This window comes from Lonchura striata, chromosome 4, assembly GCF_050655825.1.
Source record: "Lonchura striata isolate lonStrDom1 chromosome 4, ASM5065582v1, whole genome shotgun sequence".
In the NCBI taxonomy this organism is placed as follows: Eukaryota; Metazoa; Chordata; class Aves; order Passeriformes; family Estrildidae; genus Lonchura; species Lonchura striata.
Genome location: NC_140706.1, coordinates 35,310,556 through 35,335,821, shown reverse-complemented (window position 1 = coordinate 35,335,821; position 25,266 = coordinate 35,310,556). Strand labels below are relative to the sequence as shown.

At 35.3% G+C, this 25,266-nt stretch overlaps 1 protein-coding gene across 1 annotated transcript in view; it reads right to left on the bottom strand.

Annotated features, from left to right (window-relative positions):
- The window catches only part of GPM6A (glycoprotein M6A), a 116,043-nt gene extending 99,346 nt beyond the window's left edge, over positions 1-16,697 (bottom strand). Inside the window, exon 1 of the mRNA XM_021550824.3 lies at positions 16,055-16,697. Within this exon, the coding sequence (XP_021406499.1) occupies positions 16,055-16,091 (37 nt within the window). The 5' untranslated portion in view covers positions 16,092-16,697. The remainder of the gene's footprint in view (positions 1-16,054) is intronic.
- Between the last annotated feature and the right edge of the window lie 8,569 nt (positions 16,698-25,266).

Sequence of the window (25,266 nt, the reverse complement as noted above, 5' to 3'; positions counted from 1 at the left end):
AATGCATTTCACCCTTAATAGCAAAGAACATTGAATGCCTGCAATTTATTTATTTATTTACAAATTACTAAGTATTCCCTATCATGCTTCATCTTGCTTTAACATCTAGGTGACTCAACTGAGATTGCATTGTAGAATTGTAAATACTACAATTAAAGTGATAAACAAATCCGAATGAGTGGAATAAATGAAAGTTTATGTATGTCCTAGATCACTTTTCACAAATGGGAAATCAAGACAGTGAATTACAGCAAGATTTTTCAGGATCACAAATAATTTTGTAGTAATTTCTGCAAGTCAAACTGGAAATTGTAAATGATACAAATAATCTGTTTCAGATATTTCATATCTCAACCAGAATCTTAGATTCTGTCCTAGTAATTTCAGAAAATATTATCTCTAAAGGAGTAATTTATGAATTACTGGCTGAAAGGAGAGCTTACTTTTTAATCCAATAATATAAATTTTAATACCTTCACTATTTCATAAGAATTTCATTCCTCAGAATAACTAATCATGATGGAAATTATTGCTATGACATATTTTCTTTTTGTAATTGTGTACTTTTATTAAGAATCATAAAATCATAGAGTATCCAGAGTTGGAAGGGACCCACAAGGACCATCAAAGTCCAACTTCTGTCCCAAAGAGTCACACCATGTACCAGAGAGCATTGTTCAAAAGCTTTTTGAGCTGTGTCAAGCTTTGTGCTGTGACCAGTTCCCTGGGGAGCCTGTTCCAGTGCCCAGCCAACCTCTGGGTGAAGAACCTTTTCCTAACATCCCCATAAAAAGAGAATTCATGTTTGTACCTACTGAAGAGGCACACTGCTGAAACTACTTGGAGGTCTTTGATTTGATTTTTGGGGTTTTTTCCCATTATCCCATTTGTTGAAAGGTAGTATTTTGTAAAGTTAGTACACTAAAGAGATTATTTTGGCAACCAGTTTATCCAAGTAAGTGTTCTGCCGTTCTGCCTTGTGGAGCCAGAGACATGGAGTATATTCATTAAGAAATTCATTTCATTTTCCCTAGAGGTTTGCTTTCACTCTCATTAACATTTTCATGCTCCTGTTGCAGGAGTTTCATAACCCAGTTCCAAAAACTATCATCTCAATACTGCTTTCTTTAAATGTTAAAATAGATTAGGATGAGTTGGGGAGTTCACTGATAAAATATAATCTTATTCATTTTAGCTGCATACTCTACCTCTCATTTACAAAAGCTGAGACAGTCTCACAAGTATGTACTGAATACAAACCAGCCAACCTTTTGCTTTCAGTGTCCATTACCATTACAGTTACAAGTATTCTAGCTAACTACCCATCTTATTAGCTCAAATATAACAAAAAAGCTGAACAAACCCCCTTTTTTTGTGTGAGAAATACAGTTCAGTGATCTATTTTTATCCTTTTATGTCCTTTTTGAAAAAAAGCTTAAAATATTTTTAATGGTGTGATTTTTGATTTTTTTTTCTCTCAAATCCAATTAGAAAGCTCAGAAATAGCATGGTATTATTGCTTATTTTACCACAATTAGGTGATAATTAAAGTTGTAAGATAGCAACTGGGAGTTTTTCTAAAGTTTTTTTGTATTAATAGATACTGAAAGACTGTGTATTAAATACAAAACCATTAAAATATACAGTATTCCCAGTATGTCTTTGTGAACTGGACATAGAATTTAGAGTTTTGATGGCCACAAACTATATAGATAAACCAAATCAGTTGTGGCCTTCAGCACACTAATGGTACAAAAATGTGGCCTCTCTCAGGAATAAAAATGTAAGATAAACTGAAGGAAAATAAATAGCAAATAAGCATGCAGAATGATGTTCTGGGCTAAAGAAGTTGAACTGATAAACCTTGAAAGAATGTCAGAAGGCCAGAGAATACCAGGGTACACACTGGTTGTCAGGCCCACAGAATCCTTTATTCTTCTGCAGAAGAGGGTGGGTTCCAGTCATTTTTAAGCTGCGCAGCTCCCCAACATGGAGACATAGGAGTGAAATGGAGATAACAAGCTAAAAGACAGTATTTCAGCAGATGATAGCTCAGAATAAATGAAAGCATAGCTGGTAGCAACAAAATGAAAGAGGCCTGCACTTCTGCACGACCCTGATACAGAGGACCCTAAGAAGCTTCATTTAAAGCTCTTTTTCCTATATTTTTGTCCTTAAATAGGAATAGTATTGAAATAGCAGAAAATAATATTCTAAAGTTTAAAGAAACTGTCCTCAGGCATTCTGTTTTTCAGTATGAGAAACCTCCAGAATGATCGAGTGCTGAGAGGTTTCCTTTAATAATATGGCTATTATTACTTTGAATATTCACACCTAATTTGAACTTCCATGTACTGCTAATAAGCAGTATCTGCTGAATACATTTGTAGGCTGAGTAACTGAGATACAGAGCATTTATTAATTACACCACTGCCATTGAGGATGTACAAAGACTTAACTGATTCCAGGTCTAAGTACATGTTAGAGAACCATCTCCATAAGATGAGTTAAAAAATTTCCAAAATGTCAGACCTTAGGGCAGGTGTTTGCCCTCTATATATATCTGTAAAATCTAAATTCTCCCTCTTTTGAATACTTTATATTTACAACAGCTTTGTTGGATTGTACAAGAAATACAAGGCTGGATAACAGAAATTTGAATTTGTGCTCACTAAAGTAATAAATTGTATACTGACAGGAGTATTTGTCAAACATTATGTCATAGAGAAACCTAGTTTCACTTTTAATGCAAACGATTGCCTATTATGAAATGAGAGCGCACTGAATTAGTCATTTCCATTAAATCTATGAAGTAGAATTGCCTAGCAACCAAGAAAATTAATTCAGAGATTAAAATAAACACTGTGACACTGACAGAGCAACTGCTGTTCTACCTCAATAACCATAAAGACACTAAGAAAAGAGGTGTTTTCTTAATTCCTCTTAACAAAGGTAAAACAAACAATTTCATAAAATGAGTCATAATGGACAAAGAATAAAAACAGAGAGTCAAAGCAACTGCACAAAGCAAATGCAAATAATTACCCTCTTTTTACATAACATCATTGAAATGAAAAAATTGAAAGTTTTTAATATTCTGATAATAGTAAATGAATTGTTGTGGAAGTTTCTAACATGTTTTCCCACTTACAAAGGAGAAATTTGTTTTGTTATATTCATTCTATGCAAGTATTCTATATTTTAGCAGTACCTAGTTTATTTAACTTATAGAATTTATGACTATGCTTACCTGAAAAAATTCTGCATCATTATTACCCACTTCTACCCACAGTCAAATTATTCCTAATCACACTTTGGTAGGAAAGCTTTTAAATTATACAGTTTATCACACTGAAGTGGTTATGAAAAAAAAAAAAAAAAAAACAACAAAACCCAAAATGTTAACAGATTAAGGACAGTGAGGATGAGTGCAATAATTTAGTTTAATGACTGCTACATATTGCTTGTTACATCTGGGCCATTGTGTAATTCATTGTCCCTGAAGGACCACAAAAAGCCTAGTAAAATTATCCCTTTAGAAATAAACCAATCACATTCTGTAACAACATTGAAGTCTATCACCTTGTCAGGATATTAGATTAGAGGAATGATTACAGATCAGGAATTCTGGAGTGGCAGTACTTTCCTACCTCTAGTAGGAGACCATCCATCTTTCTAGCTTCAGATACAGAGTTAGTATGGAGTAAAAAAAAAAAAAAATATCAGGAGTGATTAAGGCAAGAATAACAAAAAGGAGAAAAAAATATACCCCAGAGGATATGACAAGACAGCATCTGCAGCAGCTACATCAAATCTAGTTGAGTCTACATTAAAAGATAATAATAAAAATAAAACAGTAAAAGGAATAAATCAAGACAGACAAGCAGGAATAACTGTGTATTAGAAGGTAACTCCCCAGGCAGGGACTTAGCTAGTCTGCCCTCAGGAAAGTGTATTTCAGCTCTTTGGTTGTGTATAATATTCAAAAAAAAACCACACCCACAGCCAGATACAGGTTCTTTAAAGTCTTGAAATCCACATATTAAAATCACTACGTCCAGTTCAGTGGTGACAAACTGGACTTTAAAAGTTCATACTATGAATAATTATGTAATAAAATAAATGTATTTATATAGAAGGGGATATGACATGTAATAAAGGAAGAGTATCTGCTGGAAGTACAGACAATACAGATGGCATAGACATGTAACAGATCAAAATAAAAAAATATTAACAGCAAAAGCCCCCATTAGATAAACACAGCCATAAAGCAGATAAAAAAGCCCAAATGTCCTTAACAGGTTCCCCTGTGCCTTAAATATTTAATGAATGTACCAGATGGGGAGGGGGGAGAAAAATATCTTGTCTGAACCACAAGCATAAACACAGCTGACCTAAAAGACCTACCCACCACTAGGTTATAATTACTCCAGTGTATTCACTAGTGAACAATGTTCATAAATCTAGAATAATTTGGAGAAATTGAAAGATAGCATCTTTGAGAAATGGTAGCCTCCATATGCTGTCGAACAGCTGAAATTAATTTTCATTTTCTGGCCTTTGTGCCACATGTCATGGGTGTGGTTGAAGTATACATGTTTTACTGAAGTCTTAAGATAGTCACAGTGAAGAACATCCTTTTTTATTAATTTTATCTATATTAAAAAAGTGGTATCATAAAAATAGAAGATAGACAAATTCTATATGTAGCTGAAAATATTATCTTTTTCCCCTTTAAAACTTTTAACAGCACAGTACATATGGTAAAAATCTTGGAAAAAAAATGCACATTGCTCAGACTAGACATTGTCAGAGTCCAGAACCTTTTAATAAAAGAAAACCTTGTAATAGATGTCCAGTTCAGAAGGACTTATTGAATCTTCTTCCAGTGTAGCCCAAAAATACAGGCAAATGGCCAACATCCTGGTCCAGACCTACATTCAAAGATCATCTGTAGTTTGTTACAAAAGGACAGCAAGAAGGAAAACACCAGTGTTAGTGTTGCACTAGAAGCAAGAATTTAATGAAAATAAACTTCCATATAATCTTAGAAAGCAGACCATGACCCTGTTGCAGAAAAAAAAGGTAAAAAAGAAGGTCACTAGTAGCCTGCCTTGGGAAAAATTCCATCTGTGCAGCAAATCTGATGATCATCTGGGCTAAAGTATGTGAACAGGACACACTATCAAAACTGTTCAATACCACTGGAAGGTCCAGTATACCCTGCCCGGGAGTAAATCCAAATTCCACCAATTCAAAAGAAAACTACAAACAAAAACCTTTAAGAAGGTTAATCTAAGAAGAATATTATTTTTAGAAACTGCCACAGGAGAGCGAGCCACAGGAAACCCAAAGCATATTAATCACTGTAATACCATGTTATACAAACACAAAAAAAATCTTCAGCTGATAAACAAACTCCATTTAACCTTCCTTCCAGTCTCCTCTCAAACCCTTTTAAATTGCATCATCATGTCTTCTCAGAGATATCCTGCCAAAAACCTGACAGCAAGAAGCACATTACTCCATGGCATTGTTAGGTCTTAATCTTAGACGTTTATGTGCTTCATTTTGCTTACATTGGTATAAAACCAGCGGGATTACTCACAGTGCATGACATCAAAAATGTATATTCAGATGCACAGAATATTCTTAGCTGGAAGGGATCCACATGGATCATCAACTCCAGCTCTTGAGTAAATGACCCATAGGGATTGAACCCACAACCTCAGTGATCATCTTTACAAGATCAGAGCTTTGGTCATTGATTTTTCAGATTTCCAAATAACTGATGTCTATAATTTTTGGAAGTAATCAAGGGCCATATATGCACTTACAAGTAATTCTTAGTATTCTATACAACATTGGTAGGCAGTGTGGACAAAAGGGGTCCTTAATGCTCTATGAGAACTATGAATTTTCCAGCAAAAGGAGTGCATTAGGTAGAAAATATAAGTCAAGACTAAATAGTAGACATGTTTTGTGACTCAGAGGAGTAGCTGTCAAGCTGATTATGAACATCTGGAAAACAAGACACTTTCACTTTAATCTAGTTCAGCCATCTAGTTAAGTAACATGACTATAAGGTGCCTGACAACCATGAGAGCTGCAAAGAGAACCTGCAGGTCTTTCCAAGGAACTGCAATCTGCTGCTAAGAGGAAAGATGGTTATGTTTATTTATAATGTCAAAAGTGTATTTTGGTCAAAAGCAGTGGTTAGTGTGTCAGTAAAAAATTAGAAAGCTGAGAAATTCCCTGAAGATAATTGTGCTGCTATATTGAAACACCACAACAAATTGGAAAAGCATTATATACATCTAATATACTCAGAGTAATTCAAAATAAAATAAATTATTTTATTTGTTTCAATCAGATGGAAATGTAAATTCCTTTTTTATACAGGATTGGTTTATCAACAAGTCATGAACAAAGGCAAACTATTTTAAGCAGGAAGCATTTCACACTAAAGCTACTCAGTTTAAAAATCAATAATACCAGTGCTCAATAATATAATTGAATACCTTCATGACCAACACAGTGGCTAGTAGTCAATGGTCCCTTTCTCAAGGCAATTTCAGACGTTTACTTTCATCCTCAGTTATGCATATTGAGTTACTATTTAAAAGGATTCTCAACCTGTTACCTGCCATAAGTTCATGTTCTTTATTCGTTATAATGTTTTTGATAAGCACAATCTTTTTAGAGTTTATAAGTTCTTTCACTCCATATGGAGATTTCAAAATATTATTTTATTTTACTATCGTCATCATTATCAGTAAAATTAAAAATGATTTCACAGACATCTGGTCAGTTAAGGTTTTCCACAGTGGACTAATCCAGCAGCCAGAGAGGCTGTATTTGGGCTCACTGCACCCAGCAGTAGATACTGCATTCTCTTCTGCTGCAGCTGCCTGGCCTGTTTAACACTGTACTCAGGGCACAGAAGCATCTGTCTGGTCCAAGTGACAGCAGAACCTTTGTCTCAGCCATTCCCCGCCTCTTCCATTGGAAAGGGAGCAAATCAAATGTAAGTATCACAGAGAACCACTCCAAATTGTGTCATGAACATGGTAAATAAATTATGCAGAAAAATGTGGCTGGAAATAAATTTTCATCACAGAGGTTGCAGAACAAGCAGATCAGTAAAGAGAAAGGAGTTGTTGAATATATATCACTTCGTACATATGACCTAAGACACATTGTGGTACTTAAGTGGCAAAAGGCAAGGATTAATTTATTGGTCAGGTTAAGGTAGCTTTACCTTGTCTATTGCCATTCACTAATAAGGAAAGCAATCCTCAACCAAATGATTTCACTGTTACTTAGATAACTCACAAATGCTCCCATAGCATTCATGTTACTGACAGTAAATTACCCTGCCTCAGAGCCGAAAATCTTTTGAAGGTTGTATGTGTGGGATGAGTCAAATAATGGTAAAAGAGACTAGGAACAAACAATGTGGCAGATGGAAGTAGAACACAAGAGGGTGTACGTAATAGTTTTCTTCAGGGGAGATGAGAGTCAGAGCTTTGTGCCACCCAAGCATAGGGATAAGTATTGGATGGGTTTCCTCATCTCATCCTGCAGTACCAATCAAAACTGACATCAGAACCTCAGGATCTACTCTGGCATAAAAATAAGCAAACCTAAACTCTTAGCTAGGGTCAAGCATCCTCACTTGAGAACTGCAAAGATATACCCCAAGCTCTTCCCATGGTTGTTTCCTAAATGTTTTTAAATCAATTCAAAGTTATGCCAGGTGCTTACAATTGCATGTATCTTAATAGAGTAAGAGATGATTTGGTGGGAAAGCAGGGGGTGGGAGGCTTTGATGAACTACACAAAGAAAGCTAAGCTGATTCACCAGTAGCAGAGGGTGCCACTACACTGTGGAGCCTCCCACACTGGCTACATTACCTAGCTAGGCAAGCGGGTGAAATACCAGCTTCCTTCACCAGAGAAACTAGGCCAACAGGTCAATTGTGATAACTCTTTTCCACAAATGTGAAGTGATATACTTTCCTTTTCCAACTAACAGCATCTTTCCTATCTCTCATCACTTTAAGATAAAATCATACTTACTCTCCCTTTGCCCTCACCTGTAGCCTCAAATAGCTAGAAACTGCCCACAGTGACAATATTGCCATAGTAATTTTATGGTATTATTAGTAGCCATGAACATAGTTGCTGTTTTAACTGGGGGGGAAATGTGCTTAAATGTTCACTATTTTAAAAATATAATTCAAATGTATGCTTCTATTAACTTCCTATGTTAAACTTTAAACTCTAATATTGCCTTTCAACTCTAATATTGTCTTCCACCATAGTTTAGTGGTGGACTTGGCAGTGCTAGGGTTGTGGTTGGTCCTGATGACCTCAGAGGTATGTTTTGACATAAACAATCATATAATTCCCCTATTTCCATATAAATTTCAGACTTCTGAAACCCTCCAAAGGTACTTCACATTCTACTGCTTATTCCTTTCTTCTTTCATTCATATTTCTTCTCTTGAAACTCTATCAGCACAATCATCAATCATCTCTACTTTTTTCTCATTGTGCCTTAGTGCAGAGTAATCCCTGCCTAATCACTTCGCTATGCTACTACTCTCTTCCTTCAAATTTCTCCTTAATGTCCAATTTTGCATGTATAAAATCATTCTTCTGCAACCTGAGAAGTAGGATGTGACCAGCTATGACTTAATTAATAAACATGCAGCACTTGTCATCTTCTATTACATGTTCCCAGAAGAGATTTTGAAATGTTGCAGAATTTAATTTCCATGTCTTCCAGGCATGGAAAAAGTAAATGCAAAAGAAAGTAAAGAAAGTGCTTCCAAAGAAAAATGAAAAGCAGGACAACAATCAAAAAGAACTACATTTTTTTTAAGAGAAATGTTAAAAAACTTGCAGTCTTGGAGTACAAATAGGAAGATACTGACAGTTGAAGGGGAAAAAAAATTTTTGCCTTAAGTTTTTTTTTTAATTATGGCAGTAGTACCTTTCTGCCATAAAGTGCAACAAATGCATTTTTGTTAGTCTAGTTTTATACCACAACCTCAGCAAATGTGCTGTTCAAATTAAAAATTGATAATAAATTTATTGTGATATTACTTTCCTGAAAAATTGTATTGTTATTGCTACTGTGGAAAGAAAATGAAACTTTCCCAATGTGAATCAAATAAAAAAGTCCTCAGAAACTGTCCAAATGCATATGTCAGGTGCATTTTAAGTGTAAAAAGAAGAGTAATGTTTGCATTTAGTAATTGTATTTCAGCAACTGTTATTTGAAAAAATGTTGTTCCAGATGGCTGAAGTATAAATTTTGGAAGGAGTATTGAACTCCTACATGATAACTAGTAAGAATGAGATGAAAATTTTAGAGGGGAAAAAAAATAAAAGATAAAAATTAGCCTTCTTGAGAGTAATGCATTGAAGCACATAGTATGGACAAGCAAAGAGCCATTTTTTTGTGTCAGTGGTGTTCCTTCATAAGACCTTAGAGCACACATACACAATAGTTCCCAGTTTTGTTAACTCCTACTTGGTGTATATCTTTGACCTCTCAATTTGATGCTCTGAGTTTGATCCCTCTGCAGCTGAGAAAATGACAGACTTACTTCTCATACCTTGCACAGTGGAACTGAAGCCTCTCTAACTCCCCACTCCCACATGAGAATGATTTGTGACAACACATCAGTGTGGGACTTGCTGCCTGTCTCAGAGATTGGCCATGTGATAAGATATTAGCAGCAATTTTGCATTTTAGTCACTTGAATTTGCTTTAAATTCTCCTGAAATAGAATTGCCAAACAGAATATTAACTGACAAAGTATTTCATATAAGATCAATATTCACCTTTGCCTTTTTTACATTCTGTTTTTAATGGCTATTGGCTGCCTATATTCTTCATGGGTTTTATAAAATCATTCACAGTGTTTAAAATATGAGGCAAAACAGCCTAAAAACATGGCGGGTTTTTTAATAATTTTCTACTCAGTCCTCCATATAAAACTACTAGGAGGAAATAGTATTCTCTCACCTCTGTATATGGAGAGAATTAATAGGTAAAAACTATTTTATCAAGAGAGCAAACATCATCGTTATGTGAGGCTGGTAGCATTTCCTCCATTCTTCCATGTTGAATTTTAGTGCAGTGCCAGGCTACGTAAAACAGGTGATAAAGTCACATTGACAAATTGTTTAAGGTAGTTATCAGAAATGAATGCATAGTCACAATCTAAAATGAAAATAATTTGGATATTAGGTATAACAATCTCTTAATCCTTCTCCACAAAGAACCTAAGCACTCAGCTGAATAAAATTTAATTTTGATGCCTCTACAGTGTTGTTCTTTTTATTTCCAATTTTTTAGAATAATTGGAAACCCAGAATAGCCCTTTTTTCCCAAAAGTGAGCCTTTACTCTCATAAAGTGTCAAAAAAGCTTTTTATAAATTCATATTGCTATTTTGATACAGTGTTTTTTCACTAATTAGTGTAAATCAATAATTTAAAATATATTCAACACTTTTTTCGTAAGCATTTACATCTCCTATGAAAAATCTTTTAATATCGCTTATTTATGAAATTGATATCCAAGTGTCAAAATAACCATGAAGACTTAAATTTTCACACATTGAATTGAGGATTCAATCTGCCTTGGGGCAGTTGGAATGTTTTTTTGCCCTGAAAGAGTGTGTATAAAATTATAATTAAGTCTTATTAGTGCTGGATTTTCATGCCTAGGACTATATAATGTTAAGCTTGTAAGAAATACAAAGTTTTCTACTATTAACAGGGACATTTCAATGTTAAAGATTAAATAAGCAAGCAAGACTAAATTTATTTACATCATTATCTTAGAATAAAAGCTTAATGTATTGAATAATAACATATTCAAATTACAGCTCTACGAGTCAGTGCTCCTTATGTAAAAATATTAAGTAAGGTAGTCAGTAGTTACTACAGGAGAATAACTCTTACAGCGTTAGAATAAATTCATATTGACTGTTATTGCATTTTTCTTTAATAAAACATATTGATTAACTACTAAGGAGTATTAAGCAGGAAATGCAGTGAAATAGTTTGCCAGATGCTAAAATTTATTTCCATATTTAGCATTGATTACAAAGGAAATTTATTTACTCTGTTAGTGACTTTGAAACTGTTAAGTGAGTATTTTATCTGATAGTCTTATTATAACACACATACCTTTAAGGATGGGAAACAATAAACATGATGAAAGTTAAGACCATTCTACTCTGAAGCAACTTGCAAAAATCCAATCTGAGCACAAGCTTGGGAACTAAGCCTACTAAATTGAAAAGATATTCCCAAAGCAAATAGAGATTGCCCTCTGCCCACCATGTTTTCTTTAAGAATCAAGCACTACAAATCCACATTTGGTATGAAGAATATCAGCCAGCAAATGTCTGCTACTTGCTACTCATAAGGCCACATTTAAACTCTATTTCCAAGTTCCTTTTGAATACTAACAACATAAAAAGGATCTAACTGAAGATGACTGTCACTCAGTGTGGCATTTACACTAAAGTACAAAAAATAACTTCTCTGCTTTATTTACAAATATTGTCACCAAACAAAATCAATGTGCAAAATACTGGGATTTCCTCACTTTTATTTTAATGAACTTTGCAACAACAGTCAAAAAAAGAAAGAAAATTTTTCTCTCTTAGAGGTAAATAAGAAGATTTAGAAGACCAACTTAGAAAGGATGTCAGCAGTCTTTGGACTGTTTGGCTGTTGGTATTTCTTAATATGAAATAAACTACATAATTTTCATTCATAATTTTTGTTTCACTGCTCTGTACTATCCTACTAAGTCAGTCTGCCATTTTCCAAAAAGTAGTGAAGTAGGATGAAACAATTTACCATCTCATGGCTGAAGAAGCAGAGGCTGTGTGTATATTTTACTGATAGCATCCTAGTCTCCTTATGATTTTCTTCCAAAACTCTGCTTAAAGCTCTCCTTTACTGGTGTGATGTGACAACAAAAGAAAAAGCTCCAATAATAGGCTGCAGATCCACTTATATTGCTAATGCAGGCCAAACACTATCTTCTGGCATTCAATCATTTCTAGTCACAATAATGCTACTTTTTTTTTTTTTTTTTTTTGCTATCCTACTGGTGAAATCTTAACTGCATTAGGTGTACAACAGCCAAGAGAGCTTAAGTAAAATTAGGTTCTTCCTCATGTTTGCTGCTCTACAAACACATGGTGCTCCATTCATTCCCAAGAGTTTATTTTATGTAGGAATTCAAACTGCAAAATACAGTTATGGATGAATCATTTAAAAAGCCAAATTTATCTTCCATTTAGTGCAAATGGTATGATTTACTGTGCTCCAGAACATTTCTCTTTTTTTCTGAAACAGATGCGGTGAGAATTATCTAGCACTCCCCTGTACTAAGTTCCTTACAGTGAGAAAAATTACTGTGCCTGCCCTCTGGAAAGTTCCTCTTTGGGATGAATAACTGGGGCTGGGGACACCATTGCAATCTTAGTGCTGTCACAGAGGGAAGGCCTGAAATGCAGGAACTAGACATATACCTTTTTCCACATCACAAAGCTATCAGTTTGACATCATTGTCTTTCAAACGCTGGCAGCTGAGACCTACCACTGCCACATGCAATTTATACATGAGGTTTTCAAAATTAGCATGCATCCCTAAAGACATCAGTGAAATTTCTGCCTTCTAGTGGACCTGATATTTTTTGAAAAATAAACCCAGTTTAGTTATCCTGGGTTTTCAAGACAGCAAATCTGCAGTCAAATGTCTTACTATGTTAGAGGTCTAGGATGTAGCATAATGTCATCATTACAGAAATTGTAAACAAATTGGTATTTCTGAGATGTTATGACTTTTTGCCTTTCTAGAATATATTTTAGTGTTAATTTACTTTGCATTTCAGACAGACTTCCTACACTTTCAGTTATTGGACAGCCAGAGACAGGTGTATAGCAAATACCTTTGAAACCCCCTCCCCAACCTGCACTGAGTTCCAAGCAAAGGAAATGGGATATCAAGGGGGAAAAAACAGGGTGGAGGAGGCACAACAAGTCTTCCAGTACTTTAAAAAAGGGAATGGATTAATAGAAAATATTCTTGGCTTCAATTTTTACACCTTTATACACGAAAACTGCTGGACAACAGCCTTATCTCATTTAACTATATTAAAGGTAGTGATGCCAGTTTGAAAACAAAATTTCTGTGGCCAATAGAAAGAAAATGGGGAGGGGAGATGTCCCTTACTTTGATGTGAGCTTCTAAAAATTCATTACTTTAAAAAAAAAAAAAATGGAATGTCTTTTGCTGCTTATAATTTTCCAAGATACAGACATAAAGAAATCATAAGTATTAAACATTAGCAGGTTGAGAGACTGTGGCAAAAGGTCATTATTTGGAACTACTGTGTTAAGAATTATGTTTGCACTTAATTATATCTTATTTAATAAAATTCTCAGAAATAACAGGACTTCTAAATCTTCTAGAGCTATCTTGATCGTATTTATGAAATGCATCAACATGAAGTTATTCACTTCCATCATGGCTGCTAGCAAGACGTAATGCTGTTCAGTGGGAGGTTCAAAGCATCTGCTGTGAAAAGCACAGGAGCTGATAAGCAGTGACAATTTATACTCCCATTGATTTTGTATAAATCAGAAAAGAGAAAGAAAGAAACATTTTCATTTGAGATGGCAGGAGGATGAAAAATAGAATATGTGAATTACCATTACTGTTTCTGAAACACTACAATTAGGAAAATTGGTCTAAATGACCTGGAACTGTCCTGTGGATATCAATTAAACACACAGTAGATAGATCACACTAAATTAAAGGAAAAAAACCTCAGAAACTATGGAAGAGAACTATCATGTCATAGTAGTACCAGTCAATATTCTTAAAGTGCAAAATGCAAAACTTAAGGAGATGCAGGATTTCATAATCATCCCTATTCTTCCCTATAATACAGTCAGGCACCTCCAAAAATTCAAAACTGAAAATATTTTTTTAAATTTTCTTCCTGAATTGCAAATTTTCTTGAAACTCTAAATATATTCTAAAAGTTGTTATAACCCAACAAGGGAACATGACATCTTGAAATGACAAGTTCACAGGTATGTTGACAGAAACTAAGCAGCATTCTCTTTCACACCAGTAAGGAAAAATACATATGATTTGTGAGCTCTTAACATTCTTGTGCCACTGTCTGTGACAACAGCTGGGTACCACTAAAGGGGAAAAAGGCTGAACACATGGCATTTTAAATGGGGGTGGGGGGTGAGTAGTGTTAGCTGTTGTAATCACACTATTAATCACAGCATTTCGAGTGGCTATTGGTAATTCAACTGCTTATCATATGAACAATTAAGACACAGTTTATCAATAACAAATACTTTCAATATACAAAAATTATTCCTTTTTTTTCTCGGTGGGTTTTTTTTTTTTACCTCTCTAATAAGAATTTAGGGATTTTGAATTTCACACTTTCTTCAGGCAGCATCATTTGGTAACAATGACGTATTTTGATTTCTTGGTCAAACAGTTCATTTTACTAGTTTTAAGAAGCAAAAGAATAAATTTCAGAATTTTTTTTAAAAGCATGTCTTCAATTTCTAAGTGTAAAGCAAGATAAACAATTTGAATCATACAGTAAAAGTATTGATTTTACCTTCAGGAAAGAAACCACACCAAAACAAAACAGAAAAACTGACCTGTCCTGTACTTTCCTATTCTATCTTTCATTTACAAGTAATAAAATTCAACTGAAGAAACTTCTGTAATCATATACTAATCTTATTATCTATAAAAACAAGTCTGTATACACATGGAGCATATATCCTCTTTTAATGTTGTCATGACTATATACTGTGCATCTAGATCAAGTCAAGACCATAAACAATTCAAAGCTGCATTCTGTCTAAATGGGTCACTTATAATGAGAAAGCACGACATTTACATGTAGGAAGCAGATTGATCAGGGAGCAGAAAAACAGAATATGGCATCAGTGGAGAAAAATATGCCTTTACAGGCAATTAATGCTAAAATATTTGACAACTTCCTATATCTTCCTCAAAAATGGAAGTGAGTTCAAAAACTGTGACATGAAAATAATAAAAATTTAACATAGCAAATATTCACTAGGATTATCCTTTGTGCTTGCAGTAAATAAAAATGAAAAAAGCCTTGGTTCCTTTCAGTACTGTTATGTCGCTAGTACAGAATAACACTTAAGTGAAAAGACTGAAAACACTGTGTCTCCCAATGATCCACACATTAATTAATTGTCCACAATCACTTTAAATTGGACTTTTAAGTGCTAACATATCCCACAACATTCAGTTTTTTTCAACCAGAAGCTGTGGAACAGAAATACTCTGAACATGCTGTGTACATCTTGCTAAAGCAATTTCAGCTGCAGCCTGCAAAATTAATTTCTGCAAAATGCAAATCTGTGCTATGCAAATATTAGAACGATAGCAAGTCTGCTGCAACACATTACAAAACCAAAGTAGCAAAAGGCAGAGGGAAATTTCAAAACTGCCTAATATATAGAAAATATACCCCATGTCTTTGTTCAGTCTGGATTCTTATTCAAGGTGCAAATACTGGTTACATTGTTAGATATCCAATTGCAACCAGCTCCAAATATTGTGTGAGTAGCTCTCTCTTAGTTCATGCTAGACTCTCTTGACCCAGCGAGACAAGCGTGGAAACGTGAAATAAATGAACATTAACAAAGACTAGTCTGGAAAACAGCCTGCATTAAATGCTTGCAACATTATTCATATAGATGCAAAATTTGCTATCTAGGTTCTTTTTATACTAGGTATCAGCTGGCAGTTACTCTTTTAATGCTATGTGCTGCTGCAGAGAGAAAAATTAATTAAATTATATGAAAATAATATGTCTTTCCCCATCTGCCACATACAGATATTCCCCAACCTTACAGCATGCTGCTAAGGCAAATGAAGAACAGCAAAATAATTATCTCCATGCAAAGAAAAAGCAATTTTAACACAATACCTTTCTGTGTTTGTCCCTCTTCCATATTCTCTTCCATGGCTACCTTTCTTCACTAGAAACAGCTACAGAGAATTAATCAAAAGCTTCAGTCAGATGTAGGAAAAAGTGTGGATTTTTTTTCCCTGGGAAGCTCCAACAGCAGAGGCTTAGGCAAGTCCTCAGAGCTTAGCTAAGGCTCCCTCACTCTCCTTGTTTGCTTGGAGACAGGCTGTCAAGTGTAATTTCATTCAAATTACTCTTCCGTGAAGATTATCAATTTTTCTTCTCAAAGCTGCCCATTGTGTACCACTGTAAGCAGGTATTCAAATGAACAGCCTGTGAATTTTGGGGGGAAATTTGGTCTGAGCCCTTATGGCAATGACACCGATTCATAAGCCCCACTTTGCATATAAAATGGAGTAAAGAAATTGAGGTTTGTATTGAAATCTGTGTTTAAATTGGAAACAGGCTGTACTGAAAACAGATGGAGGAGTGTCCTCCTAAGGAGAAGCAGACCACCAACCCATAATTCCCCCTATTTGCTACTGAAGTGGGAAAGCCCAAATGCCTGTGGGTTCTTTATGCTGTATTACTTGTCTTTCTCTCTCTCTCTCTCTCTCTCTCTCTCTCTCTCTCTCTCTCTCTCTCCCTCTCCCCCCGCCTCTCCCCCTCCTCCTGTATCAGCACATTTAAGAATAATATGACTCTTCATTTCTCTTCTTCTCATACATCTGTATCATCAGGAACTAACAACAAATATACACTATTTCCCTTACAGTATTCTAAAAAATATATTTATAGCAATACAATTTTGTGTGCATGTATATGTGTTTACACACAAGCACAATTCAACACAAGACAATTATCACTGCAAATTTTATGCACTGTACACATCCTCTTTGTCACAGTAAACAGGAATTTAGAGGCAGATCAGAGGTTTAAAGCAGTTCTTGCATCAATTCTTTTTCTGATTCCTCATATCTCAAATTAGCTTTCTTCAAAGCTCTTCTAAAATAACCGGATCTTAAAATGGTGAAGCAGCACATGTGGGTACGTACATGAGAAAGCACATACACATGCACTGCTAGGAGTTTGCTCTGGAAAAACATAGGTTAAATACACTGTGAGGGCACCTACTAATTTGGGGAGCTCTGCAGTCTGATTTGGAATGCAAATTGGACGCTGCAGTCTAGCAATAAATTAGCATTTTTGTACCTTTTGTCTACAGAGTAATATCTCATCATTTTAAGACTTCCATTATTTCACCAAAAGTGAAAACTGAACATAATTCCAATTTTTCTTTGCAGGTTTAACTTCTCATCCTTCTGGGGGAAGTAACTAAAACTTAAACAAAAATAAAAACTACTATGGCTGAAAATTCCTATTAACATATAATAAATAAATAGCTCACCCATTTACTTTATGCTATCTAAATACATTGGTTTAGTTCTGCCTTCCGAGCCCCCCCCCAAAAAAATTTTAAAAAAGGTGTTTACTTTGCCTGGTTGGGTTTTGTTTGGGGTTTTGGTTGGCGGGGGGCTTTTTGAGGGGGGTTACTGTTGGGTTTTTTGTTGTTTTTTACCCTGTTTGCATATAAAACTGTTCAAATCTGGTTCACATCAGAATAAATATAGTGTATGAAGCTAAATGCATATATATAATTAAATAATTGAATAATTATTTATAAGTCAACATATTTCCTATCTTTTTTCCCCTTTTAATTCATGTTTCTAGAGCTCCATTTTCTGCAGTATCTGAAAAAAAAAATATTAGTTGTTTTACCTCTCAGATCTAACTGATTGATTAAAAATCAACACATGAAAAGGTCTTTATATATAGAAGTGCTGTAAACACCATAGGATCTAAGCAACTTCCATCTTTTTAGAAATCATTCTTTTACACAGTTTTTTAGGAGAGGCATATTTCCTTTAAAACAGATCTCCTGTGTAAGTCTCCTCTGCTATTCATATCTTCAAAATCTTTTCTTAGATATGCATTAACAAATATTCATATTTCAAAGATGGTCTGGCAAATATTTTACCTAGGCTGGTAAATTGTTTCTAAGTTGCATTTCTCAATAGCACCAAATATTTGAGGTGTCTAACGTCCTCAACAGGGATGTTTGCAGCAATAGAATATATAGGTCACTGATGAAACCAAATTACCTTGTTCCTTGAAACAAACATACAAACATTTTTCAAATATAACAGAAAACAAAAAGAAAAAATGTTGGAAAGAGATAACTGGGGAAGATACAATAAAGATGGGACAATCCTGAGTGACATGAAAAGGTCAGGAAGAAACAACTTGTTCAATAAAGGGACAGGACTGCAAAGAAAGTAGGCCCAGAAGTAAACAATGGCATATTACACAACATGTATTTAAGCTCTGGAAACTTCTCGTAGCAGGCTGTTGTAGAGGGGGAAAAGAACCCAACAAAATAACAAAGAGAATCTGAATTACAAGGATTCATGGATATTAAATCACTGAGCTGCAAATTACTGGGTAGTAGAGAAATATTTTGTGAAAAAGTTTTAGCCACTTCTTATACTACTTCCAAGGCAGGCTGCTTTTGGCACAAATATATGAGATGTTGAGCTGAATTAATCCTTGATCTACTTCCCACTAGGGTCATTTTCACGTCAGGTTCACACACACCTTAATTTTAATGACAGGATTTTTAACTTCCTAAAAAGCCTACTGCACCCACATGCCAAAGGTTAAGATGTAACTGATGAAATAAAGCATAGCATTGACAAAAAATGGTTTAAAGTTTTACCCCCACCCCTACAATAACCTATTTTTCTCTGTAAATATTATAAAGTGCCAAAGCTCCTTCTTCAGAGAACTCTGATTAGTTTCAGGTGCTATTAACTGGTCATCCATACAGCTTGTGTGAGTGAGCGACAGAGAGAACGTGAAAGAGAATTAATGTAAGCTTCTTTCATATTCAACTGCAGTTTATTAACAAGGTTGAAACATAAATCTGCATCCTGAATGTTTCTTTGGAACTCTTTCATCGACCTTTCAAGATTAAATTATGAATAGATGTTAATCCTAAAGCCAGAGAACAGAAAAGCTCTGCAAGTCTTCCATAGAATAACAAACCAAAGCAGAAAATGCCAATTGTATGTGACTTTCTAAGCAGCAACCACAGAGGCTTTTTTTCTTCAGCATACTGGGAAACATATTTACCGCCAGTGATACATGAGCTACTTTAAAACTGTACAGAGAAACTACACAAGCTTCTGTTTCTGGAAACACTTCTAGCACAGAAAAGAGCTATGTTACTGGGAACTACATTAGACTGCCTAAAATTCCCTTTTAATGTGAAATGAGATTATTGGTGCAAGTAATCATTGGACAACCATGCCAATTGTAAATGGCAAGGCAAGACAGAACATCCAACTGTATAATGAGACTAAATAAACAGTTAATCAAGAGAATAATTGGAAGCTGATGACATTAAGGGATCCCCTGGTGTCCATTATGATATTATGAAATGTAGCTGAGCACTTACAGCTTTAAACAGCATGACAAACACCTGACTTTTACTCCGTTTTGTATGGCCTTCAAATCAGTTTACCATTCCATCCTTCAGTCCTATTGATTTTCAACTACATCATAATAATAATGTTGTGGTGCAGTGATGTCTTGATTATGACAACATAATAAACTTGATTATGAATATATAATTTAAAAGCACAAAATTATTTATGTTGCTAATATTACTACCTCAATAACCAATCAAGAAAAAATCAAAAGCCAGTTCAGATTACTTCAGCTATTTTGCCTCTGACTACAGGAGGAAGTTGTGATGGATATGGGGAGTGAAGCAATACATGTTCTTTGTGCTTCGAGGGAATTCACTTTGGACTAATGCCAGTAAGGTCCCACAGACAGACAGCCCTCCGTGAGTTGGAGCGGTGTACAGTTCACTCCTGGAAAGCATGTTCTGGTTTTATTATATGAAAAAATACAATGGATATAAAAACATTTATGAAAACATAAATTATAAAAGCAATTTATGTTCTTGGAGAATATTCCATGATGCAAAAAATGCAGTAGGTGAGGAAAAGTGGGACATACATTTTTTAGAGGTTCACACCTAACTTCACCTAAACACTGATGTAGATGCACAGGTAGTAATTATTTTATGTAAATTAGGCAGCAGATTATAGAAATCTGGAAAACACAGAAAAATTAAAACTTGTGCTCCAATTTTCTATTTAGAGTGCTCTGCAGGACTCAGATTCATTCAAAGAGAGAAACGACAGTTTCTAGCCAGGCAGAGACCTGAGAAAAAGCTAGAGAAGCATGTAAATAATTCTTTATCTCTCTTGTTTATCACATTGTTCATAGTTAAGTTCTATCACTGTGCGTCAAGCACTTTGCACCAATGCTGTGCGTTGTTTTCACTTCAGAACCAATGGAGTTGGTCCTCATGAAGCTCTGTATAAAAGAGCGGTGCATTTTGAATAAACTGGAGTTTTACTCTCAACAGCCTTCTGGTCAGTCTTCTCATTCCCGTCCTGCCTCGACAGCGACAGTGCTCCATAATTTATATTTCATATTTGAAATAGAAATGTGACTATAAAATAATGGCACATCATATTTTGTCTTTGGAATATCCCAACGGAGGGGTGTTGAAAGAAAAATTGGGAAGCTTTAAGACTTCCAAAATGTCTCTAAATGTCTGCTCTGGGACATGTATTTTATATCTACAACTTCATGAGATACAGAATAATAAAACAAGAGCACAGGGCCCTGAGTTTAACTCCTAACAGACCCTTACACAAGTGTCCAGGGAAAGGAAAAATGCCTAATGACATGAAAAAATATCAGAATTAGTGGGGAAATAGAATGTTAAGAGAGGAAGGAAGAAAGTTGAAGGCAAAATGTAATGTTAGCAGAATATTGTTGCTTACGCCATTGATGGGATTTGTATAGTTCCACTAATTCCTAATAATCATTTTTTTCTGAGAAAATTACATTCTTCTAGAGGAACAAACTACCAGTTTAAAACTGTCAGCTATCAAGAGATGGCAGGATGGTCATATAACCTAAATAAATTTCAGTACAGGGCTTCACTTGATGGAAATATCTTACTATTTTTTGTGTTCAAGTCTGGATGTTACATTTGACAGAAGAATAATGGACATCCTCTCCTTGATGACCTTAATTTATTCTCATTTCTTTCTGCATTCTTCTATGTTCTAACACATCTAGAAACAGAAATTTTATTGAAGAGGAGAGTGAGAAGACCACCTCTTTGCATATATTCTCATTATGTTTCATACTAATAAACACTAACATCATTATCATATTCAGAAAATTAACCTCTTTGTGAAAGTCTCATCTGGTTAAAGAATTTCCTTCATTGAGAAGATCTTTCACCACTGCATATGATATCCAGACTTAAAATACAAGAGATAAGAAGTAACCTGCTCATATCAGTATTCAAATATATATTTCATATACGCTATATTGATCAAGAGGAGAAAGATAATAAAAAATTATTAACAGTATCTCTGATTCAGAATACCAATCTTAATATACTTCCAGACTATTATCTGGAGCTATTTTAAGTATCATCTGTAATTTAAAACCTTCAGTCTGACTGGATATATTTCATGATTCTTACTGGTTTTACTTTTGAAAACAAGTAAAATTTTCCAGAGTAAAATTAGGTAATTGTCAGTATAATTCCTCTAAAATTCTAAAGAACTTCAATAATTTTGATACCTTAGACTATGAAAATTATGCCTTTTATATCTTGGGATCAAAATTGTCCATATTCCCAAAGGAATATGCTACTCATTTTCAGGTTTAACTCTGAAAAGATGCTCCTGGTTGACAGATTGATGAAGAACAATGAACTGAACATGAATGCCAGTATAATTGAGGGAGAAATATGTATATTTCTACATACAGGTTTCTAAATCCTATGGCTAGGTTCTCCACATGGATACTCTAGACTGCAGCAGTAAGCCTATAAGTATATTTAAAGTTTTAACTTTAACTTTAGCTTTCACATCCCCTTTCAAGTGTGATAGCTATTCACATCCCCTTTCAAAACTGGACACCAAGACATAAGCACAGCGTTGTGATCATCCAAAAGAGACTATTTCACCCCAGGTAGTCCTATAGGAAGTGGATATACTAATAAATACTCATACAGCTATATATTAGATCAAGTAATTATAAAAAGAACATTTCACAGGGTAGCATACTCAACACATACAATTCTAGCAGACTCTGCTTTTATCAGGGGACTTGAAATGTGCTATTGTCAGAGGTGCTCTCCAAACCAAATCACTGTGATTGCATTCTAAGATTCCCTACTGCTATAACTATCACAGAAATATCCCATATAGTTTTTTGTGCTGAAAACTGGAAGTACTTCAAAACTGGCCACGGGCACCCCTTCAATTTAAAAATGCACAGTGTTAGTATGGTAAGTTTAAGAATAAAGGTAAGGGGCACCTACGTTATGCCAGAGTATATACAAGAAAACATCTAATAGGAAGTTGTTAAAGTTAAGTTGATGTTTGTGGAATTTGAAACCAGACATTGGAGAATAGAAATGATACTCAAATTATTTCTTCCATACACTAGAGAAATTAGCCAAGATTGGATTCTTGGACCCACACACACACACCAAACTAAATCTTAATCTGTATTTTCTTAGTTTAATTAATTTTTAAAATTAATTTATATAAACTTTACTTTATATGTATTTTTAAAATATAAACTTTAAGTCATAGGAATTCTCTGATTAATTCTTGCATTATGCAGGAGTTTGGACTAAATGACCACATTAGACTCTTCTAGGCTTTAATCACTTAATTATTTAAAACTGTAATCATGTTTGCTGAGAGATTTCACACTTTAATGTGTTCTGAAATTCCCTTGACTTTTGTGGTCTTTGTACAACAAAGTGCTTATTCAAATATCATCACAATTTTGGGGTCTGATGAATGGAAGAATTATTTACAGCCAAACCCTGTTTTCTCTTCCCTTCCCAGCAGTCTTATGGAGCAAAAAAACTGTGATTAAAAATATTATCCATCTGACATGCAACAGTTATGTGTATTTCCCTGTGCGCCTCTGATCCATTGGAGGTTATTGGTCTACTAAATCTTTCAAGTTTCTCTTTAGCTCTGTTGAATTTCTGTCTTGTCTTCAAAGTTTGAGGAATCTCTGAAAGCACGTTCTGATGATTTCAAAAGGTGATACATGGTGTAATCCTTCATTTGGACAAGGACTGCTAAGTTACTAGCTAAGAAGGCATCTGGGCACAGAAAAATACACAACACACATATAACATACAATAACTGGAACAAGAAAAAATTAATATAACAGTGTGGAAATAAAGCAAGAGAGGAACTAAAGATAAAAATGCACCCACAAGAATGCTTCAAAGCAATTATCACTATAAGTTATATCCTATTCCTACTTAATGGAAAAAAAGAGCTTGACCATTCCTGTTGGGAAACACAAGTGTCACATACGATGACAGAATTCATGACCCCTCACTTCTATCATAGTTAACCATATGCAAGCATAAGGGACTAAATTCAAGAAATCATTAAAACACAATTATGCTTAAATCATGCCTTAAGGTTCACTATATTGTTACCCATGCCCTGCCTACAAGGTGCAGATGAAGGAGCTGATTTATGGTTCATGGGGGGCATGTCTATAATTCATCCATTTCTTTGGCTTTTCACTTCAGATTCCACAGTTTCTCCACACACATCACAACACAGAATAGCCAAATTCCTGCACGTGTACAGCACACAAACCACAAAATAATGACATATCCAACTGTCTGCCTGCAATTCCCAAGCAGATTGATATAAAGTTATCCCTCCATTATTCTAGTTTAGGCATTGGCTTTGTTCATTATTTGAGACAGAACAATCTTTGTAGTTAAGACTTGTAGACAATACAAGACATGGGATCAGAATATCTTTTGTTGGAAAGGATCCAAAAGGATCATCAAGTCCATTTCCTGCCCCTGTGCATGACAGCCCCTAGACACACACCATGTTTCTGAGAGTATTGTTCAAATGCCTCTTGAAGTCTGTCAGGTTCGTGCTGTGACCACTTCCCTGGGGAGACTGTTCCAGTGCCCAACCACCCTTTGGGTGAAGAAAATTTTCCTAATTCCAACCTAAAATGCCTGTGACACAACTTCAGACCATTTCCTCAGGTTCCATTACTGGTCACAAGGAAGTTGCAAACTGCAATGAGGTTTCCCCTCAGTCTTCTGTTATCTAAGCTGAACAGAGCAAGTGACCTCATCTGCTCCTCATAAGTCTTCCCCTCAAGTCCCTTCACCATCTTTGTATCTCTCCTTTGAATGCTCTCCAATAGCTTTATAAGCCTCTTACATTGTGGTGCCCAAAACTGCCCCCAGCACTCGAGGTGAGACCAGCGCAGAGCAGAGAGGGACAATCCCCTCCCTTGCTCAGCTGGCCATTGCTGTGCCTGATGCTCCTCAGGACAGGGTTGCCCTCCTGGTTGGTAGGGCACTGCTGACTCAGCTTCAGTTTGTCACTAATGATGACCCTCAGATGTCTCTCCATGGTGCTGCTCTCCAGTCTCTCGTTTCCCAGTTTGTATGTACATCTACAGTTGACATTTCCAAGGTGCAGGATCTGGCTTTGCCTTCCTTAAAATCCCAATTTACTAGCATCTGCACACTTAGTACTCTTTTGAGTTGTGAATCCAAGGCATTAATGAAGATGTCCCCAGTCTGGTATGACCCTATTCCCTGTACCCGTTGTGCCTGACCCATGAGCCAGTTGCTTATCTGTTGCATTGATGTCCTTATCCAGCTGTGTGCTGGACATTTTGTCCAGAAGGATCCTGTGAGAGACACTACCAAAAGCCTTGCTGAAATACAAAAAGATTATATCCACTGACTTCCCTTCAATTGGTGGGCTACCTTGTAATAAAAGGATGTCATCAGGTTTCACAAGCAGGACTTTCCCCACGTGAACCTGTACTAGCTGTGATGATGACTGCGATGTTTTTCAGTAATGCTCAGAATTACCTCCATGATTTTACCAGGCACGGAAGTGAGACATAGGGAACCTTTACAGTAGATTCTTTGTGTATATGCCAACAACATTTTTGCTAACACTTGACTTTTCTCCAACTGCATCCATGTCATCCAAGTTCTGAAAGAAATAAGAAAGGAAAAACAAGCCAAAAAAGGGAGA